At 38.4% G+C, this 25,171-nt stretch overlaps 1 protein-coding gene across 7 annotated transcripts in view; it reads right to left on the bottom strand.

The window, feature by feature from the left end:
- Positions 1 to 25,171, bottom strand: part of LOC139444068 (neurexin 1-like) — a 183,737-nt gene that overhangs the window by 39,057 nt on the left and 119,509 nt on the right. For 6 of the 7 annotated variants that reach the window (XM_071224977.1, XM_071224973.1, XM_071224974.1 and 3 more), the window contains 7 exons: positions 19,876 to 20,034; positions 14,441 to 15,233; positions 6,734 to 6,951; positions 5,039 to 5,147; positions 4,153 to 4,227; positions 2,007 to 2,765; positions 711 to 830 (listed from right to left, as the gene is read on the bottom strand). In XM_071224977.1, coding sequence (XP_071081078.1) covers positions 711 to 830; positions 2,007 to 2,765; positions 4,153 to 4,227; positions 5,039 to 5,147; positions 6,734 to 6,951; positions 14,441 to 15,233; positions 19,876 to 20,034 — 2,233 coding nt within the window. The remainder of the gene's footprint in view (positions 1 to 710; positions 831 to 2,006; positions 2,766 to 4,152; positions 4,228 to 5,038; positions 5,148 to 6,733; positions 6,952 to 14,440; positions 15,234 to 19,875; positions 20,035 to 25,171) is intronic. The other variant, XM_071224978.1, reaches the window with a different exon arrangement.

Consider the following 25,171-nt stretch of genomic DNA (forward strand, 5'->3'; position numbering starts at 1 on the left):
CAGCCCCACGTTGTGGTTGGTGATAATAAATTAGGTCTATCATGAAATTTAACACTTTTATTTGCAAGTATGTGTCATTTTATACAGGTTCAAGGCTTTTATAAGCTATTTTTGTGATTTGTAAGGTTTTTCAAGGTTGTCACTTAAATTCAAGTCCTTTTCAAGCCTGTATAAACCTTGTTTTGAACCTTAGATATATGGGCTGTTATGAGCTAAACTTATGAGGCTCGGGTTTCGCAAGTTGCTTAATAACTACATTGTTTCAGCTGAAACAATCACTACAAGGTTCCCTTCTATAAACTAAAATATTCATGTTATTTGTTACATAAATTTGTTACAAGAGTAATAGTATCGGTGGGGGCACCCAGTTGCGTCCCTTGGGCACACCAGAAACCTATGATTGTGGGTTCGAATTTCGGTTCGCCCTAATTATGTTTCTAGGTTTGTCAGCACCATACCCGTGCTCGTGGGTTTCACCAAAGTGGTAAACGTCTAGGACATGCATCACTTCGGGTTTTCCACCCACATTAAGCTGACACGCCACGATAACTGGAATACTGTTAAAAGCGGCGTTAAACCCAGCTCACTCACTCACTCACTCACTATAGTATCGGTATCTCACAATATAAAACTTTATGAATTCAGGTAGGGTTTGTAGCAGACTAATGTGATTGTTTTCAGTTGATCTATAGGATGCCGATTGTACGTACTTTCATTACATGTGGTGCCTTCAAATGATGTCATGTCGCAGTCACAGTTGTAGGAGTTCCACTGCTGGACACAGCGGCCGTAGTTGTTGCAGGAATCAGCCTGACACTGGGTCGTGGGGCCTGAAAGGGCAGGAGGAAACAGTAGAAGTAAGTCACATCAACAACAGGCACAGAACACTCTGTTACATGATTTGGTTTGGTTTGTTGTTTTACGCCTCACTCAGCAATATTCCAGCTATATGACGGCGGTCTGTAAAATAATCGAGTATCGACCAGACAATCCAGTGATTGATATCACGAGCATCGATCCACGCAATTGGGATTGATGACCTGCATCAACCAAGTCAGCGAGCCTGATAACTCAATCCCGTTGGTCACCTTTTACGACAAGCATAGTCGCCTTTTAAGGCAAGCATGGGTTGCTGAAGACCTTTTCTACCCTAGATCTTCAAGGGCATTGTCTGTTACATGCTTTGCTACCATGACACTGTGTTGCATGACGTTGTGTAACATGACACTGTGTAACATGACACTGTTACATGATACTATGCTACCATGACACTGTGTAACATGACACTGTTACATGATACTATGCTACCATGACACTGTGTAACATGACACTGTTACATGATACTATGCTACCATGACACTGTGTAACATGACACTGTTACATGATACTATGCTACCATGACACTGTGTAACATGACACTGGGTTGCATGACACTGTGTAACATGACACTGTTACATGATACTATGCTACCATGACACTGGGTTGCATGACACTGTGTAACATGACACTGTTACATGATACTATGCTACCATGACACTGTGTAACATGACACTGGGATGCATGACACTGTGTAACATGACACTGTTACATGATACTATGCTACCATGACACTGTGTAACATGACACTGGGTTGCATGACACTGGGTTACATGACAGAGGCTTACATTACATTCATTGAACCAGGTATGAGAGTTCCACTTAACTTCTATCAACACACGAGCATTCATGTCTGAGTGAATATGTTCAATTTAATTCACACAATAATCCATCCTTCACAACAGCCACAACAATAGAAGTTGTCAACAGCCAACGAGATTCCACTCAATAAGTCAAATGGCGATTTTCTGTCTGGGCCCCATTTCACGAGGCAATTTAAGGGCTACGACTGACATAAGTAAATGTTCAATTATGGGAGTGATGACAAACAATTGTAGTCATAAAATGGCTTCATGAAATGGGCCCTGCTTCCACAATGTTGTGAAGCTGAGATTATAGGACCTCCTCACCTTTGCATCCCTCTACCACAGACTCATGTATGGTGTCCGCCTCCTTCACAAGCTGTGGCAAGTAACTGTTCAAATCCAAAGAACCCAAACAACCCAGGAACCCATGGCGAGACTTGATATTTTTCGGCAGAGAGTGGTACATTGTCTTCCTCACTCCACCCACATACAAATGTCCTTCCAAATTGAAGTTAACAGCGTGGGCTCCCTGTAGGTTGTCCACGGTTGGGGTATTGTCGTCCACCCTGATCAGCTGTTTGTATGTTTGTGGACGCAACAACTTCACCTCATGCCATTTGTTGTCGTTCAACACTGACTTGGAGTTGGCCCGTATCCGTTCTGAGCCATCGCCCATGTTGTATACATAGTACAAATATCCTTCTGACATTTCTATTGCAAAGAAATCCTGCCCTCTGCCAGAGTTATAAAACAATAATCCATAAGCTTCTGTTGTTTTGAATTGAAAAGATAATGAAAAATCCTCATACGCTTGAAGCTGATTCAAAGTTGCAAATGCAGATGCTGACTTGAAGGTAACAGGGTCCCTCACAACATAGTCATCAGTGCTAAATCTAGCTGTCACAACAATGTTTTCTATATCTCCTATTTTAGCAAGCTCGAAGAATGCATTCTTGTTAAAGAGGAACTGTTGCATAGATCCGATGAAGCCCGAATAGTCCCCGAGAGAATTATCGTCCAGCATCATGTGACCGATCTTGATGCCGCGGAAGTCCAGATCCTCCACTCTCCCACCCATGTCAGCTGCAATGTCATAAATATAACGGTTAATATTTCTGTCAAAATGGCCAATTTCAGAAGTAAAGCATGAGTATCGCATGAAAAATGTCATAACACTGTTGATGAAACTTGATGGTTAAAATTTTGTTGATTTATAAATCAAGTAATGATGAATACCAAAATATCTTAAGCCTACTTGAGTGTGTTTTCAATAATTGCATAGCATTTCATAATGTGACATTGATAAATATCATATATAAAGTCCTGGGTACACATGAATGGTCACTTATACCAATAAACTACCAATTCATCCTTGTTTGAAAAGTAGGTTAGCCTTATGAATACCTCGCTATAGTATAGAAAAAATAAATAAATACTACAGATGAAGGAACTCCATCTATCTTCATCGTGGGATAATTTAAAACTAACACAGGTGGGGAATTTATTTGATCATAGCACTTAATATGCCAGATACAGTATACCTGTACATCACAAAACATGGTTTGAAGTAATCATAGTTCATATGATTGAATGTAATGTGCAGACCAAAATACAACAAAGGGAAAGACACATTACATGCACTGACAGAGTTGTCTCCCATTAACTACTCAAGTCACTACAATCAGCTTCACATGAAGATGCTTCATAAGAATATGCGCTGTATATAAGTTTTATAGCTTACATAGATAATTAACGGTACAATGTGGATTCTACATCAAAACTAAATTGTAGCACTGTAAAACAATGTATGCAGTTGTGTGGTAGAAGAAACAAAGAGGTCATCATGCAGTGATGGTTAAGTACTCTCGGAACCAGTTACCCGCATTGTTCAAAGTAAGTCAAACAAGTTAAATGTCAGATGACCAGTAATTCCTCTTTAGGTAACTGGCTTTATTAGCTAGTTATGATTTCTCCCCAACATGTTTTAAATGGGAGTGCAAGAGTGAAGGTTTAGTAAACATGTCCCTTCATAATTATTTCACAATATGCTGTTTTCAACACAGAATTTAGTACTGATTATAAAAGCTTTTGAAAGCTCAAGAACTGGTCCAATTTATGAGCATAGAAATTATATCTGGAATTTCTGGTAAATTTGTTACAGCAAAGATTTTAATTACAAAACAGCCCCTTAAAACATGACCAAACATAAAGGAATTCATTTAGTGTCATAATATTAAGATGCGTTCTGAAAGAAGCAAACAGTACATCCCATGTGATACACTTGTAACATAAATACTCTGGATGAAGAAACCACAAGATGACCAAAGAAAGATGTGCCCAATAAAACAGAAACCTGTCAAAAAATCAAGCCCATGTTGTTCAAAATTCTGAAACTAAAACCTTGAAATGATAAGTGCAAAATGAAAACATTGACACATGGCACCATACACAACAAACATAGGTGTTATACCAGCAGCAAGGGGCTCTAAAGAGCCAATGTAAATGACGTTGGAATCTAAGGAGGTCTCCTGTCCTGGAAGCTGGTCTGAAATACAATACACACACAGGGTTCATCATATTTCTTTCTTCATGTCAAGTTCCTGTACTAGTCCATACTTTTAGTGCCATATACCATAACTTAGGGTTGGGACGGGGAGCTCGGGAACTCAGGTCGGTAGGGTCCTGAGTAGGACCCGGGGACCCACAAGACCACCCGGACCCATGGTTTGTTACGTGATATATTGTTCAGTGCAAAAAACAATAGTGTATCTAAGTATTTTTTTGCCAGGGTACTGGTAAAACAATTCTGAATCGGAAATTTTGTATCCAACTTGAGACCTACGGCGGGTATATAGGGCCGGGTACCCAAGGAGTAAATTTGGACTCGTCCCACCCCTACCATTCATTTTGGCCAAAATAATCAATTGCTTATTATTTGGAATTGATTCAATAAAGGTGTGACATGTAGTCAGAAATTCTGCCATTCCTCTGAATCATTAATGATATATATTTACCTATCAATTGTTAACAGGTACTTCATTTTGGACACATTTCATTTTCGTTAGACATTAAATGCAATAACACAAATATATGATTTTTAATATTTTTAATAAAATTTCTTTTTCCAGAAATAAATGAATGAACACCTTGACCGACTGTAATTTAATCATGTGGAATACAATAACTTATTTCAACAAATTTGTTGCTATCAATTAATGTACCCCGACAGGGCCTTCAGACAAAGTCATCTGGGAATTTAGACTTTTACTGCATATGACTACCGGTAAAAAGAATCACTCCTGTGTACCAATTCATTGAAGTGACATAAAATGTCCTAGACAGTTGTCTCCCTTTACCTGTAACGGGTCTGTGAGAGTCTATACCAAGTTCAATAGTCTGGGCTCGACGTTTGATGACAACAGTGTGCCAGCGGTCATCATTCAGGACACTCCCCACTGTCAGTTCCTGTGTAATGAAAGTATCAGTAAAAATAATGCAACACCTACTATTTTGTAATCGTTCTAAGATCTGAATAATAATCTGCAGTAAATGTATAGTACTCCTGCCTTGGGATCTGTTCAACACTAACAACACAGTGGGAGATCTGTGTGTCCCAAAGAATGACAACTCGCCTTTTGAAGTGAGAAAATCCAACCTCACTTTGTATACGGTTCTGAGCTGAATGTGTACTGTGACATATAGAGACAGAGCCAAGTTTAAACGCTTCACTGTTACCCCTTCATTGAAAAACTGTTGTTGCCTAGTGATTATCTGTACAATGGCATATATTTTGTTACTCTGGAATAGCAATTTTCTGTGCATCTTTGAATGTTTGTTTGTTTGTAGCTTAACATCGCATTCACAAGAATTCCAGCTTTATGACAGCGGTCTGTAAATAATTGAGTATGGAAATCAAAATCAAAATCACAGCACAGAGATACAGTTTGTTTGTTGTTTAACACCGCACTCAGCAAAGATTCCAGCTATATGATGGCATTCTGTAAATAATCGAGTCGGACCCGACAATCCAGTGATTGACAACATGAGCATTGATCCAAGCAATTGGGATCGATGACATGCATCAACCAAGTCAGCGAGCCTGACCACTCGATCCTGTTACTCGCCTCTTGCGGTTGCCTTTTTGGCAAGCACGGGCCACAGAGATACAGTTACTGGAGCTAGGTCATCCCTGACATAGTACTGCATAAGAAAATACACATATATCTCAGGACATGACAATAGATAGATAATTGTTTAGAAGGATAGCTGTACTGTCTATACACAGGCATTGACGCTAACGACACTAAGGTAAAGGCTGCACCGGTTAACCATCTGTAAGTGTCACAGTAACATTTACCACCTGCATGGCACATACCACATGCGCTATCGGTTGAAGGTTAGGTTAGACTGGCTTGGTCAGTGCACCTGGTGGGTTGGTGAATGGAAGACAAAATGAAACAGATTGCCCATTAGACTGCACACAAATAATCTAGTGCCCCCAGTGTCCAAGTGGAAAACTAAGTTTGGTGTCAGTACCATTAATCTTAATTGGAAGCATCACAGCAGCCAACCAGCAACCTGAGTTCGACTGTATTACAGAGCCATCGGTATTAGTGCGATATTCTCCCTTAGCATGTAACACAGTTGACCCACCACAACCAATACTAGGCCTCAAGGTATAAATTTAACCTTGTTGCCACTGCCAACGTTTCACTTAGGTTCGCAGGCCCCTCCCTCTAAATACCAAAGTAAGCTTAATTGTAAACATTATACAGTCACCACTAGTTGTGTAGCCCCATCCTCAAAAATGCAACCACTGCCAACATCAACCTGTAGTTCTGAAGCTCCACCCCGAAGTCACTAACTTCGTGCCACTTCAAAGACCAACCTGTAGTTCTAGAGCCCCTGCCTCAATGTACAAACTAACTTGAGTGCCACTGCTATCATCAACACTTAGTTCTAAAGCTCTGTCTCAGTTTACCAACCAGCCTTAGTGCCACTGCAACATTAAGCCCTTAGATCTAGAGACAGGTTTTAAGGTGAAAACTAACCTTAGTTCCACTGCCAACATCAACTCTTAGTTCTAGAGCCCCAGCCTCAAGGTACAGCTCCATCCTGTCTGATGTTTTGTCTGAGGTCGTCATGAACAGCAAGCCATTGGGATGCATTGTGCGGAATCGCATGGAAATGTCTTCAGCTTCTGTCGATGACTCTTCTGGGAACTTGACCTTGACATACTGAGTGCCATCAAAGCGGAGACTGGTAGCAGCTGAAACAAAGAGGTACATCACTGAAAGTTACAGAACAACTGAGTATGTGAATACTTGAAATTATGTAGTTCATATCAATTCCCTGTTCTCAGTATGTGTCTCTATCTTGTCAGGTAATATTAATGTATATATAGTTAAGTGAACAATCAGTAAAACATTGATCTTGTATTGTCATGAATCATATTGTTTTCAAAACATCATTTTGAATTCTCAAAAATATTGTGTAGCCCATTCTTGTTATACACTGCCATGGTATTGCTAGAATACAATTGAATGTTGGAACCAAACCTCACTCTATCTGCAGATACAATACATTTTGTCCAGGTTATCACAATGTTGCTTAATCACACCAATGTTGCAAACTCTATAGCACAATCACAATGTAACATTAATTTTGTTGCAAGAACTTTGTTAATAGTTGCAACTACAACACAACACAAACAATACTGTACAGGCTGTGTTGGGTATGTGCAGTTTTCATTATGAACTCACCTCCTAACATGTATAACATATATCACACCAGAAGTACCTGCAGTGTCTACATTGTTTCACAATGAGTAAGTGCGCACTACCACAGTATCCTGTCAATCGATGACATGCAATCACTCTTTGCAATCCCCATTTTAGTAAGCTCTTACGCAAACGAAGGGAGTGCTTGGAATCTAATGAGCTGCTGTGATATATCTGAAATATTTCTGAGTCATTGTACTGTGTCTGAGCTGGGTATTCATGTTAAAACTGAGGAATGGTATCTCAGTGGGCTAGCACTATAAAATCAGCATTATCCTGACTAGTACAAGCAGCCACACACACACACACACACACACACACACACACATGCATGCACGTCACTGTATAAGTGCAAAAATCTTGGACGTGACGTTAAACCCCTATTTCACCTCACCTCTAAGATAAATGAAGTAAGTAGTAAAGTGTGTTTGGGGGCTTCGAACCAAAATCAGATGTCTCAAGAACAAATTGGCTCCCTATGAAAAAGCATCAGTGGTATCAAAAACACATGATGTATGGCAGTCCAAAGACTTATAAAACAGGCCAACCTACTTGGGTCCTGTCTAGGGACACAACTTGAGATTCCTTTAGTTTTTTATCATGTCAAAGGGTGATACATATTGCCTCCAGAAAGAGTCTGTGTAACATTAACATTGATCTTTTTCCGCAAATTATGTTTTTTTTAAAAATTCAACTTGGATAGTAATCTTTGAAATTTGGTATTATTTTCTTAAGAAGTGATTAAGCCATTTTCACATCTCTCTGTCTCTATATAAACACATATGTTTTTCTCACTGAAAGATGGTGAAAATATACATTCAAGAATCAGACAGCAGTGGATGAATTTATCAAAAAAAATTCATTATATATTACAGACTTGGATTTTCAATATGATAAACCAATTTGAAAAAATGATAAAATTTGTATCACGATCTGATAAATATGCAAATGAGGTCATCTAGCAGGAACTACTTTCAAGATCCATACATTAATGTGATGCCTTGTTTATCAATGAACTGTTGACTAACATCCCAAAATATCATATATCAGAAATAAAATACATGCATTATGCTCACCAAAGGCTTGCATAAAACAATTTTTATTCCTAACATATGATATTTCCAATACGGAAGCACACTAAGCTATTAATCTCTATCACTCAAGCAAAAGAGTACCAGTTAAGAGAAATATTCTATTTATCATTTTCTTAACTGCCTAAAGAAAATGTAGATTTCACTACTTTTCCATAAACTATTCCTACTTGTCTGACACATTGATCTCCTTGGTATAACATACAACACAGAAGCATAGGGAATGCCTACTATAAATTTATCAAAGTTCGTTCATGTCCAGAAAAAAGTCAATCTAACATTAGACACAGACCTTGAGCAAAGTCTCAAAATTCTCCTTGTCACTTAATGTCTCTCAAAACTAACTGAAAGTAATACCATTCAGGAACATTAGTCTACAATAAAAGATAGGAGCCTCAATTATCTCAGATCAGATCAAATTGTTGTCAGCGTGTCTCTGTATATAACACTTGTTAATTTGAAATGTGACTGCTATTGATGAAAGTAGATCAACGCCAACATGGATTTGAGAAAACTGTTTGACGACTGACATTAATAGACATTCAGACTGGACAGAGGTCCTTGCAGACCATCAATCCAAGCACTGACTGACAGTGACAAGTTTCCCGGTTTGATTTCAGGAATAACTTGATGAAAATCACAGACTTGCAATTATCATATCAACTAATTCACTTTAATGGTCTCAATGTAAACCCTAAAAACCAACCTAACTAAGTTACCAGGAACCATCGACTGAATCCAGGATATGCATGGTGAGAAATTGACTGCACTTCTCAGTCAATACTCAAACATACAGCTAGTTTCTTTGATGTCCTGGGTAAAAGGATTTCCACACGGTAGCATCAATGCATCAATAGATTCTACAACAACTTGTTACACTAATTCAATATGAGAATATTGATACAAATGTAAAATGTATTACTATTAACATGCCTGACACTAAAAGCAACTAAGAAGGTGATCAGGTGTCCAAAATGGGGGGTGAGGTGAGGTGAAATGGGGTTTAACGTCGCGTCCAAGATTATTGCACTTATATAGCAACGTGCATGCACGTGTGTGTGTGTGTGTGGCTGCTTGTACTAGTCCGGACTGATGCCGGTTTATAGTGCTAGCCCACTGAGATACCATGCTGCAGTTTAACATGAATACCCCACTCAGACACAGTATACTGACTCTGAGCCGACCAGTACTTGTTTTAGCCCCTTAATGCCGAGCGCCAGACAGGGTAACAACAAGTACCATCTTTTAATGTCTTTAAACCCCGGACCTTCCGCTCTCTGGGCGGACGCTCTACCACTAGACCACGGAGGGGGTCTGTCCAAAATGGAGTCCATAGGGAATGATCAAGGGCAAGAGAGAGTGTATATTTTTTATATGGAAAAGGGGGTTAGGTGAGTGAGTGATTATGGTTATCTGCCACCATTAGCAATATCCTAGGAATATGGAGGCATGGGACACCAGAAAAGAGCTCAAAACACTGTATCCATTTGGGCCTTAAACCACTATGCTACCCCACCACCCTCGCCCATTTAGACGTCAGTAATATTAGCGCCTAACAGGCAGCTTGGGTTGTATACTCCCCAGGGAGCTGAGAATTATTCTTCAGTGCACACTGATCTAGTGACAGGGGTAATAATAGCGCTTAGAGCATACACCTAAGTGGTGTGGAAATATGCACAATATTAATAGCCTATTATTATAATATTACGGTACTATAATAGCAGCATATAAAGAAATCGAAACTGAACCAGATAAATGTTCATAGTGTCTGAAAAGACACTCAAAAGCACTGTTTCTGTCCGTTTCTATTGGCCAAAATTGACATGACGACTTTTCTTTTCTTTTTTTGACCCGCTCATTTGCATGATTCACAAACACTGTCTGGAAATGTACAATTTTTGTATTCTGGAGGAAAAATCTATTTGTCTCTAGTCTTAAAATGCCAGGTTTGCAGAAATGGAAAGTTAAGTAGGGGGATGTATAAACTGCACTCAGCAAGTGCAAAAGGCCTTATAATCCACACACATACCTATACCCATAACCTGCACAGACACAAGAAAGCATGTTGAGAGTTATTTCCCTTGAGTGGGGTCAGGGTGCATTAAAATGATGGGTATACGGGGACCAGAAACATAATAACTTTGGGACGGTCCAGTCACATTACACATCGAACACTGAACCACAGCTGAAGGTAGGTCATGCATAAATATCATCCATGTATGCACTTTACATGCACAGTAGCCATTATGGTCATGCCATCCTACCAACAACGTATCTTCAGTAAGGAATCAAAACATTGATTACCAGACACTTTCACAACAAGCTCCTAAAACTTAAATGTCTGGCAACATAGCTTAATCAATGCAACCAGAGATTTACAACACTGTTGGGGAAATGAGAACAAAGTCAATTTAATTCAATGTCATTTTTGATAGGAAATACCATAAAATATTGTCTGGCCTGCACTTGCTAGAGCGAGGAGCAATTTATATGTACATTCCCATAGAGCTCCTATACAGAAAACTGTCACCAGAGTTAACTTCATTTTGGACCAGAAACAATACATTGCTGTCATGGTAAAACTTTGATAATAGCGTCAGCTTCAGCTTCATTATTTGCTAGATACTCACTCAGAATAAGGAGAAAAAATAATGCAGTTTTGCTATGCCTCCAGACAGAACAAAAAATTGTAAAACTATAAGCCAAGATTGATGACAATGTGTTTTTCCCTTGTTAATAATGAGGAAAACTGTTTACGCATGGCGTACCTAACACTCCATCTTGTGAGACTGAAACATGACTTTGGACGATATGAACTTTAACAAAGTAACTTTTTTTTTTTCTAAGCAAGAATTGTGTCTCCTGGTAAGTGATGGGACTTAACCAAGCTCCTTCAAAGTTTCATTGAAACTCCAGATATGCTGACTGGTATTTAAAAAGATGCCTTATATCAGATATGATTTCTTATAGACACAGCTGTGGTTAAGATTCAGCTGCTAATATCTGATGACTGGATAATCGAAACCTGAAAATAGGTGGTAGAACAATGGTGGTAGACTGTATGCAAAGGTCAGATAACAGATGTGTGGACAATTGAATGTTGTCATGTTGCCTCATCCTAAACGCCACATTGTACAATCATTTGAGTCATATCAGACTGCACATATTTACACCGAACATGAACAGTGTGTTTTGCTAACTGTTCATTCCAGTGACTGAGCGATGTCACTTCACTCACGAGGGGCGGTCGGGTAGCCTAGTGGTTAAAGCGTTTGCTCGTCACGCCGAAGACCCGGGTTCGATTCCCGACATGGGTAAAATGTGTGAAGCCCATTTCTGGTGTCCCCCACCGTGATATTGCTGGAATATTGCTAAAAGAGGTGTAAAACCATACTCACTCACTCACTTCACTCACGCATTTCAATGACCGAAGGTAGATGCTTTTTTCAGATTTCCCATTTATATTTGTAAATGTAATACTTATTAGCATGACTTTCATATGTAATGCACAGCTTATAACAGATCTTCAATAAAGTCAGTACATTTAAGTCTGTTGGCCCTCTACTCAACATTTCAAAACATTCCAAGCATTTACAAAAAAAAATCTAAACAAAAACATCTTAAAATAGACCAAAAATAAAATCATTACGGACAGCTGCAACCTGGACTGTATTTATACAACAGGCAACCTCCAAGGCTAACTGTGTGACAGAATAGTTGGGCTGGGAAAAAGTCTCTTGTCTTGTTCAATACAAATTTAGTAGTCATGTCAATGAAGTTAGAGTATTCACTTTTGACCTACACTGCTAATCAAGTCTCTGTCGCAGGAGTCACAAGGAGAAACACTGCTCAATTCCCCCCAGACCAATTTTCTCTAATACATGCCCTAGGACAAGTTGTATTGACAGGTAACAGTCTGGTCAGTTATTTGAATAGTTAAATTAATCCATCAGCCAGACAATACATCATCTACGGAGCAAATAAAACATAGCCGAAATAATTGATAGTTGCTGTTATCAGCTGCTCACAGATTATACAAGCAAACGGAAACAGTCCCAATGAAATGCAGACTTAATTTTTTATTGCAAAAGGGCAATGAAAAATATGTTATGAAAATGTGACTGACAGTAATATCAATTAGAGTTGTCAGTTGTTGTTCTATTGGTCTTCTGAGTGGGAGGTTTAACATTGGCAGCTTTTCACATCATTGAGCCACCAGTCTAGCTCTAAAATACGCAGTAGTTGGTTAGTTTGTTGTTTAACGCCGCACTCAGCAATATTCCAGCTATATGACGGCAGTATGTAAATAATCGAGTCTGGACCAGACAATCCAGTGATTAATATCATGAGCATCAATCCACGCAATATTGGGATTGATGACATGCATCAACCAAGTCAGCGAGCCTGACCACCTGATCCCATTAGTGGCCTCTTGTGACAAGCATAGTCGCCTTTTTCGGGAAGCATGGATCTTCGCGGGCCACAGACATACAGTTACAGGAGCTACGACAAACATAGTCACATTTTACGGCAAGCATGGGTTGCTGAAGACCTATTCTACCCCGGAATCTTCACGGCAAAATACGCAGTACAAATACTTGGTATATATCACCTTACTTTTGGGTACAAGAAAACTATGAATAACCTAATGCTAAAAGGTACTATTGAGATATGGATGATTGTTTGGAATAATGATAAATGATTGGAAATATCAATTATTTATAACAGACATAGCGATTACAACACAAATGTCTGTCAGATTCTTTTATCTTAGGGGGGCACGGGTGGCCCAGTCGTCTAAGGCGCCGCTATTCGCTGTGCAGAGTTGCGTCCCTTGAACACGCCAGAAACCTATGATTGTGGGTTCGAATCCCGGTTCGCCCCGATTATGTTTCTAGGTTTGTCGGCACCATACCCGTGCTCGTGGGTTTCACCGAAGTGGTAAACGTCTGAGACCTGCATCACTTCAGGCTTTCCTCCCCCGTTAAGCTGACACGCCGTGATATAAATGGAATACTATCAAAAGTGGTGTTAAACCAAACTCACTCACTTTTATCTTATGTGTTGTTTCAATACGTATCGATACATGTTGAAAACAAGCTATAAGATAAATGCTATACGATAAGCCTGAGTGCAGTAATCTGCTTCTTACACAGCCTCGCATCTTTTTAGCAATGTGCAAGTGTATATTTTGTCTATTCTCATTACCTCAGTGTGACATAATAAAAACACAATGGTCATGAATAATGTCATCCAGATAACTACTTACTATTTATATACCTAGTGTGACTGTCCACACAAAAATTCAAGTTTGTTTGTGGATTGTCAAGACGATGATGATAATACAAACTAGATAAGATCAAAGAATGGTCATTAAACAGTCTAAACACATAAAGTTTCAACACAGACGAAGGTAAATTTGACTGTAGAACAAGAAACTTATCAATGAATTAAAATCAGGAAAGTAGTCCTTAATAATCTGACGTCATTACAATGGAGTAGCCAATCACAGCCCTGGAATTTGATCTCACACGTTTATTACCAATTATCTCAAATGTGTTTCTCAGCCACAGGTGAGTAAGAAAAGGTCATCTACATTCAGCCTCCTTTGTTAAAAAAGGTTTAGATTATAATTGATTGATCAACTGAATTTTTTAGTCTACATACTCCCCAAAATCATCCCATAAAGTATCCGCAACAACCTTGACATGGTTTACTGCAAGCTTTCTGACAAAATCAGATTTTATCTTCATCCTTGATCACAGCTAGAAATGGCTCAATGCAAATACTTCAACAAAACTGTAAGTAATATATCCATACAGAGACCATATACCGATATATACAGGTATATAATATTTTAAAGGGCCATAGAGAGCATTGTACAAACCTGTCTGGCAGACATCTCCATTGAAGCCTGTAGATCTACAGTCACAGACAAATCTGTTCCAGCCTTCCACACACTGTCCTCGGTGCATGCATGGGTGACTTGCACATTGAGGCTCCATACGATGGCAGTATTCAGCAATTCCCTGTGCACGCTGAGCTCTTGCCGTGGCAACCAGGTCAACTTTGTTACCATTGACAACCAAATCTTGAAGACATCCAACAAAGCCATGCCGAAGCATCCCCGCCCACATGGAATGTGGCAGCTTGGATGTGTCATGTTTTTTACTTATTCCACCCAAGTAGAATATTCCCGACAAGTTCAAATCAACATCCTTCCCATCAGTGTAATAGGACTCCTTCTGTCCATCAAGGGTAATGTACCCTTGTGGACCTTGATAATCAATGTAAACTTCATGCGGATTGCCATCACTGACTGGATGCCGACTGGCCTTGACCTTCTTTGATCCTTCTCCAAGGTCAACAATCATGTACAAATGACCATCCAGCATCTCTACAGCAAAGAAGTCTGCATGTCCATCAGGGCCAGGATTGTACATGATGACGCCACTGGATTCTGTTGTCTGGAACTGGAAGGCAATGGAGCCTCTCCTATCCCTGACATCCCATGTGGGGAGTGTGAGGAATGAGTTGGGGGTTGTGAAGGTGATGGGATGGGATTCCACCAGCTCCTGACACTTGTTGAAGATGACACCACCATGGACTGTTATCAGACCATGATCTGTTTTGGCCAGTTCTGTAAGGTCAAGGTCGATGGTGTCTGCCTTGTATCGTACCTGAAGAAAACAAGACAAGTTTTTTCATTGAATGTGAAAATATTTAAATTTACAAAATATTTAAATACCATTTGAACAAAACTTGAGTCCCAATTGGACCAGTCTTATTTACAGTACACAGGATGTATCCATAAAACAATCTGCTCAATTTCAATTGTTCTAATAAAATCAATAAAAGATAAAAATGAATTTACATGAATACCACACACATTGGTGAGTATGGTATAAAACTGGCATTATTACTGAATGCCATGCTGTCTTTAATTTGTATTACAGTTTGAAATGTAGGGACAAACATGACATAAAGAATGAAAATGTTCACTAAGACACAACATATGTGGTATATAGGTGAGCTTAAACATGATCTTTCATTTTCAAGTTTTGAGTCAACTATTGTGAATTATCCTTCTGTTTGAATTAAATGGTTCTGATTATTCCTTGCAGTGGTATTCGTCTTTAGAGACAACATACAAAAGATCTGTCTGAAGCTGAACACATCTAACTAGAAGATCTGACATGTCAGGCTGCCATCTTGATTGGGGAATACTGCGGGCAATCTCTTTAGTGTTCCCTGTGTCCTCCTATTCATCATCTATCAGACTGTCAAACATGGATCCCACAATTTTCTGACATCTTTAAGCTTTCAGAGCTCCAGATAAGCTTTTGGTGTTGTGGGTATTTTACCCATGCATTTTAAAATCACTGCGTATCAGCTATTCTATCTGGGTATTCAAATTTCTGTTACCCACTAGTTTTTACACATGTGGGTATTTAAGTTAAATGTTTAAAAACACTATTCATCTAGTCCCCGCAAACTGGTGTGTGGGTTCGAGAGCTTTATAGGACTCAAAAATACCACGATACTTCCACAAGAAAGTGTGATGGCAAATGATCATGATGTAACTGTCATCGTGGAGTTGGGCAAGGTTGACGGAATGCCCGTTTATAATTTCAAAATAAGTTGCTGATTTGCCAATCGAATACGCAGGGTTACTTCACAATATTTTGATGATGCGCACAAGTTTTATTTTGTAGCGTATCTGTAATGTTCGTTGCGTATTTGATACGCTTGGATATTATTTTACTGCGTATTTCTGCATTTCTGATGCGTATTTTACGCACATACGCAGCTTATCTGGATCTCTGGCTTTTTTTTTTTTTCAAGCTCAAAATCTTGTCTTCAAAACATACTTTATCCAAGGTAAAGCATGAGCACATCTATTAAAATGTCAAATCTGTTGTTATTTTTATTTTTTTGGCGTCACTGATGCATCAAATTTGGAAATACCCTCCACATGTCTACCATAAAATTCTTTTGAAAGCCTAAGATCTTGAATGCTGTAACCATGATCTCTTAAGAAATTAGTTGTATGGTGCTTGTAACTCAAAGGTTGTGGAATGTAGACACCAAAAGCTGGAGCTGCTGCATTACTGCTCGATATACAAGGAAAAGAATAATATCATTTGTGGTTCCAAAATACACTTGAGGTTCTGATCAACTTTGTCACTTATCAGTTGAACCATTGGAAATCATTAGTTAACTTAGACATAATGAAGCACACCAACATGGCATAAAATCTTGTATTAAGTCTGTATTCATACCCAAGCTCTCATTAATACTAGATAATGTTATTACATTGTAATCCCAAAGTAGCCAACATCATCTAACAGAATTTTCTATCCATGCAACTTCTTTCCTCCTCTGAACCCAGGCACAAGATATTAATTTGTTTCATACCAGTAACGGTTTATCAACAATGCAATAAACTTTGTTTTCTTCCACACCATCATTCTGATCTTCAAACATTTTCTTTCTCTAAGATGAATAAATCACAATTATTCTCCAGCAGTCACATGACCAACAATTATATTTTTCCTGTCAAATTATCAATGGCAGCTCTTATTAGTAATTGATAATCTTGAGGGTACTGTAAACTGCATCAGCAAAGCTTTTGTTGCAGGATCAGACGGAAATTTACCAGTTTTAATCATCTTCACTTGAAAGGTCTTGTCATATCAATTTCCCTCAATAATATCACATAAATGGTCTGACAATTACACTACATCCCATTACCTTCATGCGCTTCCTTCTGGCCTATGCTTGATGTCAGTAATGAACAATTACTTCTTCTATCTCAAGAGCAAATCCAATGAGAAGGAAACAATAAGTTTTGGATTATAGTTCATGGCTACTTAGCTGCCAGAACCAATCCAGTCACCTTGCAGCCTCTCTGTCAACAAACAATAATTGGCTTCTGTTTCAGGATAAAACTATGAACTCTCTGACCTTGTCCCAGGGTTATCTTCAGGCTGACAAGTGAGAGCTTTGTGATGCAGAACTATGTCAAGATAAATCAACAGAGCAGTGGATTTAATATTGAAAAAAAGAATTTCTTAATATGATTTATAAAGTATTCAAAACTTACTTAGGGAGTCTTAATGACATTGAGGTACCGATGCTGGACATGATTTTTGGAAAATTTCTGAAAATGCGAATCCACATAAAACAATGTCTTGTTAATGTGTGCTGTTTATATTCATATGTTACTCATTGTACAACTGGCCTTATGTTTAGTTCCAATCAAACCAATGTCATTTATAATTCTTATGAAACTTCTACCTCTATTACATATCTGCAATAAATCCTGTATTTTGGCTTCAATCACACTCACTCAAATTTTCAGATTTTCAACAGACGTCCTCTTCACTGTCAATTAATAACAATTAATTGCTGCCAGGTAGTATTCTTAGAATTATTAACAATGATAACTATTGTTTGATGTTCCCACCAATCGTCATACTTAAACAAGAAATATGTTTTCTCCAGGACCTGTTTGTAACTGAGGATAATACACAAAATTAACAGAATACACTTGAGGACTACCATCATTTTCCTGGCTTACTTTTATCCAACTCTCAAATGGATTTCAACAATATTCATACAAACATGAGGCTGTCCAACAACTTCAATTTGCAATAAACATAAATGTTTTTAAGCTGTGCTGTTTCCACATTCTTTCATATGCAACAAACATTAATAATTTCCAGCTGTGCTGTTTTCACATTCTTCCATTTGCAATAAACATTAATGTTTTCAAGCTGTGTTGTTTTGAGATTGTTATCACTCAGTGTACGTAACTAATCACTGAAATTCTGCAGATCCATGAGGTGTTTTTTTTATTTTTCAATAATGTTTTAAAAGCCTAAGTTAATGTTTACACTGAATTCAGTTGACTTTGAAGTATATTTCAAAAAGCATGAAAAGAAATCATTAATTCTTTAAAGGATCTTGACTTATTTCACCTTTCAGGAGGGTTTTCATCCCTCTCATCCCAAGCATTACTGTTTCAACTAGTTCCACATGAATGAACCCATTAGAATCTAAGTATCACATGTTATAATATCCAGTAGCAAGGAGTGCTCAGAACAGTTTGCTCACAGAAAACATCAACTGAAGGGTAATCTTCATGGTCTGGTAGCATTGTGAAATCTTTGTCTAGACTGTTTAATGAGTGTCCTCTTTTGGAAGCTGTGATTGGTGCGGGTGTAATGTTATTACCAGTTTGAACTAGATTATTAAACTCAAGTTTACAGATGAGAAAGTTTTGGATGACCAAGTCGATTAGATAGTCCTGACTTTTTGGGTGAATACAGGTTCTCCATAGCTAGGTCAGCTAATCAGTGAACGGCCCAATGTGTCATCGACAGTAAGGCATAGGCAAGTTGTGCACATCTTAATTGGTTTTCTTGGTAAAGATATATCCTGCATGTGAACATGATTTTCTGGGCAGAGGTAGACCCTTAAATATTGGTCTTCCAGACAGACAGACCCAGTACATCTCACAAATCTAGGTACAGATAGACCCCACATATGACTTAATCTTCCAGGCAGAGACACAGACAGTACATTTTGGCCTTCAGAGATACAGAGATAGGCCCAGAACATCTTGGTCTTCAACACAGAGACACATCCAGTACATCTAGAGCTTCAAAGCATTGACAGACCCCATACATCTTGGTCTTCAAGGGGTGAAATTGGGTTTAACGTCGCGTTCAAGATTATTGCACTTATATAGCGACGTGCATGCACGTGTGTGTGTGTGGCTGCTTGTATTTGTCCAGACTGATACCGGTTTATAGTGCTAGCCCACTGAAATAACATGCCGCAGTTTAACATGAATACCCCACTCAGACACAGTATACTGACTCTGAGCCGACCAGTCCTTGGTTTAGCCCCTTAATGCCGAGCGCCAGACAGGGTAACAACAAGTACCATCTTTTAACGTCTTTTGGTATGACGCTGCCGGGGATCGAACCCCGGACCTTCAGCTGTCCGGGCAGAAGCTCTATCACTAGACCATGGAGGCGGTCTTGGTCTTCAAGGCAGAGACACACCCAGTACACCTTGGTCTTCTATGCAGAGGAATGTCTAGGTCCTGCCAAATTTGGTCAGCAAGACAGATAGATCGTGCATTTCTTGGTCTTCTGAAACATATCTATTAGTGCTTATTTCTAACTAAACAGGTTTCATGCTTGTCCTTGATATTCTTTGTTCATAGTTAACTGTGGAATAGCAGGACCATGGAATTTGTTTTTCTAACCAATTACCCTGGCATATGCTGTTATAAATACATATACTGACCTTCCGCATACATCCCTTGAAGTTCTGGGTGACCCTTGAACCAACCAGCGTGGCAGTGTTGGGGCTCCCTCCAACATATAGGAGACTGCTGGACAATAAGGTGAACTGGCCAGTTGTGCTGCCGGACTTTCTATGGACACCATCCACTTCAACTGATATCTTATAAGCAAAACAGATTTGAGTGAAAATTGGGTTAATATAATTCCATGATTTCCTAAAATTGCAGTTTTAACCATAATAGTATTAGACATCATGTTGTTCCATGATCTTAACCTTCTTGATTCTTTTGTATTCAAAGTTCAGTACCAGTAATTCCTTGTAGAATTGTTTCTGCAAGTTCAACAATTGAATTTTGATTGATAATGTCTTACTTGAGTCATTTAGCTTTAGAGCCCAAGAAATGTTTATTTCTTTCAAATATTGACTAAAAACAACATAATATGGAACCATGTTCTAAAAGAACATCCCTCTCCAGAAATCATTTCAGGAAGATGTGTATATACCGCCTTAGAAAATGGTACCATATAACAATGATGTATGAAGATGATTCCTAGCATGATAAATCCTTTATTGCATCTGAATGAGAAGAGCTAAGTTCCTGCTACATTTTAGCCGCTCCTGTTATCATTCATGTGTGGAAATAGGCTATCATGATTATATTATTTTCTAATATTTTTTTTTTTTTACAAGTATTTTGATAGCTGAATATGTCAAAGTAACAATTTACTGGGGGAAAATGAAAATCAAGTGCAACTGTTATCTTATTTATGCATAACTTATAGCTTGGAATTATGGTGATGAATTCACAACATAAACACATGCAATAAACATGCCTCATTCTGACATGCAAATGAAAAAAGTGCCCGATTTTCTCATGCAATAACCATGAAAACAAATACCCAGTTGAAATAATAGAATAGATCAATATCCCCGATCAATAGACTATAACCATTAAACTGTCCCGAAAAAATTGTAATAGGACCTGATGAAAGTTTTGAAAGTCCAACTATTAGACAGTAAATTTGAAAGGTGGACACCACTGAAGTCAATGTTGATAGGAAGTTTTAAAGACTGTGTGTCCATGCAAACACAAGTGTAATTGACATTGTCAAACACTCTCAGATAGGTATTTCATGTTTCTTGAGATCATTTACAAGAATTTAAGACCCAAAATAGTTCAAAGAAATATTTCTACAACACTATCATTACATTTGAAGAACAAAAATGTTCATCATCATTCATTAATTTGCAACCAAACAAATTGCAATAAAAATTGTTGAAACTCAGTATGACTTTGTCTGATCAGATAACATTGATAATAACAAAACTTTAAACCTGACACATACAATATCACAATTTGGATACACATACATCTAATCTTATTCGTCTTTCCTGCAATATCATTTTAGGATATTTTTAATATTCTCACAATATATTTGCCTATGATATCATCACAGACAACATTTCTCCATGCATAAGTTACATAGCTTACAATGTTTGATATTCTTATCAATGTCAATCCATGTAAATGTCTCTCAAAAAGAGAACTTTGTATGAAACATATCCACTCTTATGATATAGCAGATAAATGATACGTATTCAAATATTTATTTCCAAATTTAATACAGAAACAAATTTAAATTTTAAATCAAGGAACATACGTTCAATTTGCTTATTTATACTCCATGCAACAATATGTAACCTTCTACACAACGTAGACACATCTATGTAGTATTGTTTGAGAAGGCAATCACTGTCAGCCGAATGAAATGCACAACATTGACTGACAGCAATAGACTAAGACATAGATGACAACACTGCTGTTGAGTATGAGGTATTATCACCGGAAGCATGAAGAGTCATCTACTTAACACATGGCAAGCCCGCCAACAAAAATACAATCCTCCTTTAGATAACAGTGGACATCGCTACACACAAGTAGCCATTTGTGGACAAAACAGGACAAAACAATGGCTCAAAATAAATGGTAGTCAACATAAATAGAAAGGAGGAGAAAGGAGGCAGGAAATTTTAGAGAGGTCAACTGATGTTTCCTAACATTAGAGGCCATGATTCATTGATAGTACTGACCAAAACATGACCCTGTACTACAATTGTGTCTCGGAAAGAAGAAATCGAGTACATGAAGCAACTACCACTGTGCAAATATTTTACTGCCATCAAACAGCAATCGTAGCGCTAAGACGATAGTAACTCCCATACTTTAACATAGACTACGATAGCTTTGTGGAACGGGACCCAGGGCCTTGACCTTACGATCATAGCGCTACGACTATCGTAAGTCTAGGTTGAAGTATGTGAGTTATGATCACCTTAGCGCTTAGATGGCTTTGTGGAACGGGGCCCTGGGCCTTGTTCCTCGCGATCTTAGCACTATGACTATTGTAAGTCTATGTTAAAGTATGGGAGTTACGATCACCTTAGTGCTAAGATCGCTTTGAGGAAAGGGGCCCTGATTGCCTTAACTGATGTGAATAGAGTTTATCTGAGATGGTAACATATCCATAACTTTCTTTACATGAGGTTATCTCACTAAATCTTGCAGTTTATCAGTTAAAGTAACAAAGACTCAATAGCAAGAACTTTACCGTGTTTGTACAATACTCATACTGGCATCCATTAAAATCCCTTCTCTATCAACCACCATATACAGATAATGGCATGTCATTTAACACAAAAGAACATAAAAATGAGTGAGTGAGTATGGTTTTACGCTGCTTTTAGCAATATTCCAGCAATATCATGGCTGGGGACACCAGAAATGGGCTTCACACATTGTACCCATGTCGGGAATCAAACCCGGGTCTTCAGCTTGACGAGCAAACGCTTTAACCACTAGGCTACCCGACCGCCCCTATAAAAATGATATCTCCTATCATTGCGTGGAGACATGTATAACTTGTCCTTGGTAAATTACACCCACCATGAAGGCAGAGTGCATGTATACAGCATGTAGCTGTTACAGTCTAGACGGGTTCATCACTCAATTTCAGTCATCAGTAGACCGCCTCCGTGGTCTAGTGGTAGAGCGTCCGCCTGGAGAGCGGAAGGTCCGCGGTTCGATCCCCGGCCGCGTCATACCAAATGACGTTAAAAGATGGCACTTGTTGTTTCCCTGTCTGGGGCTCGGCATTAAGGGCCTAAAACAAGGACTGGTCGGCTCGGAGTCAGTATACTGTGTCTGAGTGGGGTATTCATGTTAAACTGCGGCATGGTATCTCAGTGGGCTAGCACTATAAATCGGCATCAGTCCTGACTAGTACAATCAGCCACACACACACACACACACACACACACGTGCATGCAAGTCGCAATATTAGGGCAATAACGCGATGTTAAACCCAATTTCACCTCAGTCAGCAGTAAGTCTGGAAGCACAGAACCCTTGTAAGTATTGAATCAATTCAACAGGATATGATGAAATGAATTTTTAAGGCCGTATTTTTCATAATCAATTATTCAGCTGGATGTAGGGAATATAAGATAATCAACAACATACACAATGAAGATCCTTTGACTTTCAGTTGTAATGGACCTGTCTAAAACTGCTGTGTTAAGTTGGATTGTTGCAAGTGTATTGCAGACGATTCTAAACTGATTACAACCAGAATCACCTAGGTAGACATGAAAGATCATCATTGTTTGCCTAATCAATCTAGGATTGTCATTCATGTACCATGTATAAAACAAATCTGTCTGAAACCATCTCATCTCTGAACATGTTTCACGTGGAGTCCGCGACTTCAGTGACCCTACACCTAGCTCCCATTCGTTTTATCATAATATGGATATCATGACAAACATCCATCAACCAGTGTTGGGTGTCCCAAGAGAGTGGTCATGTCACTCTACACTTCCTATACATTTGTACATCACTGCTGACTGTGTAATCCATAAACTGAAGCTAATTTATCTTAAGACCCTGTCAACAGCACACATAAATCATTACATACACAGGATACGTTCATCCTTTCAAACAGATTTTAATCCTACAAGATCCATGGAATTTACTGATACACCACATTAATATAATGTGTATAGCCATTTCTGATGTTCCCAGCCGATGTAGCTTGGATATTGCTAATAGAGTAAAAAGATACTCACCCACTGACATTTATAAAATACATATGTAATCCCCTCATATTTTACTAATTTTATGTCCAGCAACTAGACCAAAATGACTTTATCACTCTGAATGTACATGTATCACTGTGTTCTATATCTCTGACAGCGCTACTGTGTAGATACATCTTGTGTGTTTATACTGGCCTTTGTTTTGATGAAAAGGGGTGGAAATGAGAAAAGCATCCATTCACTATAGAAAGACTATTTTCACTGATTACCGCTAATAAAACTAATAAAACAAAGGCAGAACACAACAAAAATGTAATAATGTTCTTCTTTTTGAGAGCATAATCACATCTTTATGTTTTTTAATTACATTTTTATAATTAACCTAAAAGCACAGAGCTTCATAAACCTGCCAAGGGTGATTTAGGTACTCGATATCATACGCTGTCTCCAAACATCAAACAGTCCAACAAGTCAGGCTATCAGTACCATGACTGATGAAATACCTACTAATTCAATCTGTTCATCGCTTACTTCTCACACTAATAGACTTATAGCAGTACTGCTTAGCATTGTAAGAAGATTAGGTATTACTCCTAGGTGGTACAGTAGGGTCATATTACAAATACTATCATAAATATATAATGCTTGTCTTTGAAGCTGGAAATAGCATTACTCACTTATTTGCTTAATGGAAAATAAATCAATTTTCAAGTTTCATTTCTTCCCATTTTGTCCTCAATCATTCAACTCAAGGCATTAATTCAATATTAACACTTGACATTTATTTCACAGAAAATCAAACATAATTTTAAATACCAATACTTCAGTACCATCATCATAAAGCAACTAGATGCCTTATCTGATTGCATCAATTCTAATCAAGACCTGCTCACACTTATCATCAAGATGAATGTCGTAAGAGGCGACTTTGCTTGTCGTAAGAGGCGACTATCGGTGGTCAGACTCGCTGACTTGGTAAATGCGTTTGGTCATTGCATCCCAATTGCATGAATCGATGCTCATGATGTCAATAACTGGATTGTCTGGTCCAGACTGGATTATTTTTCAGACCGCCGTCATATAGCTGGAATATTGCTGAGTGCGACAACAAACAAACAAACAACAAGATCAATGTTACATGGCCTGCTGATGTGACTGCAAATACTTCCAGCAGATACCATCAAACAAGAGTAATATCCAC

Source organism: Haliotis cracherodii, unplaced genomic scaffold (assembly GCF_022045235.1).
Source record: "Haliotis cracherodii isolate W230 unplaced genomic scaffold, xgHalCrac1.p SCAF_5, whole genome shotgun sequence".
Taxonomy (NCBI): Eukaryota; Metazoa; Mollusca; class Gastropoda; order Lepetellida; family Haliotidae; genus Haliotis; species Haliotis cracherodii.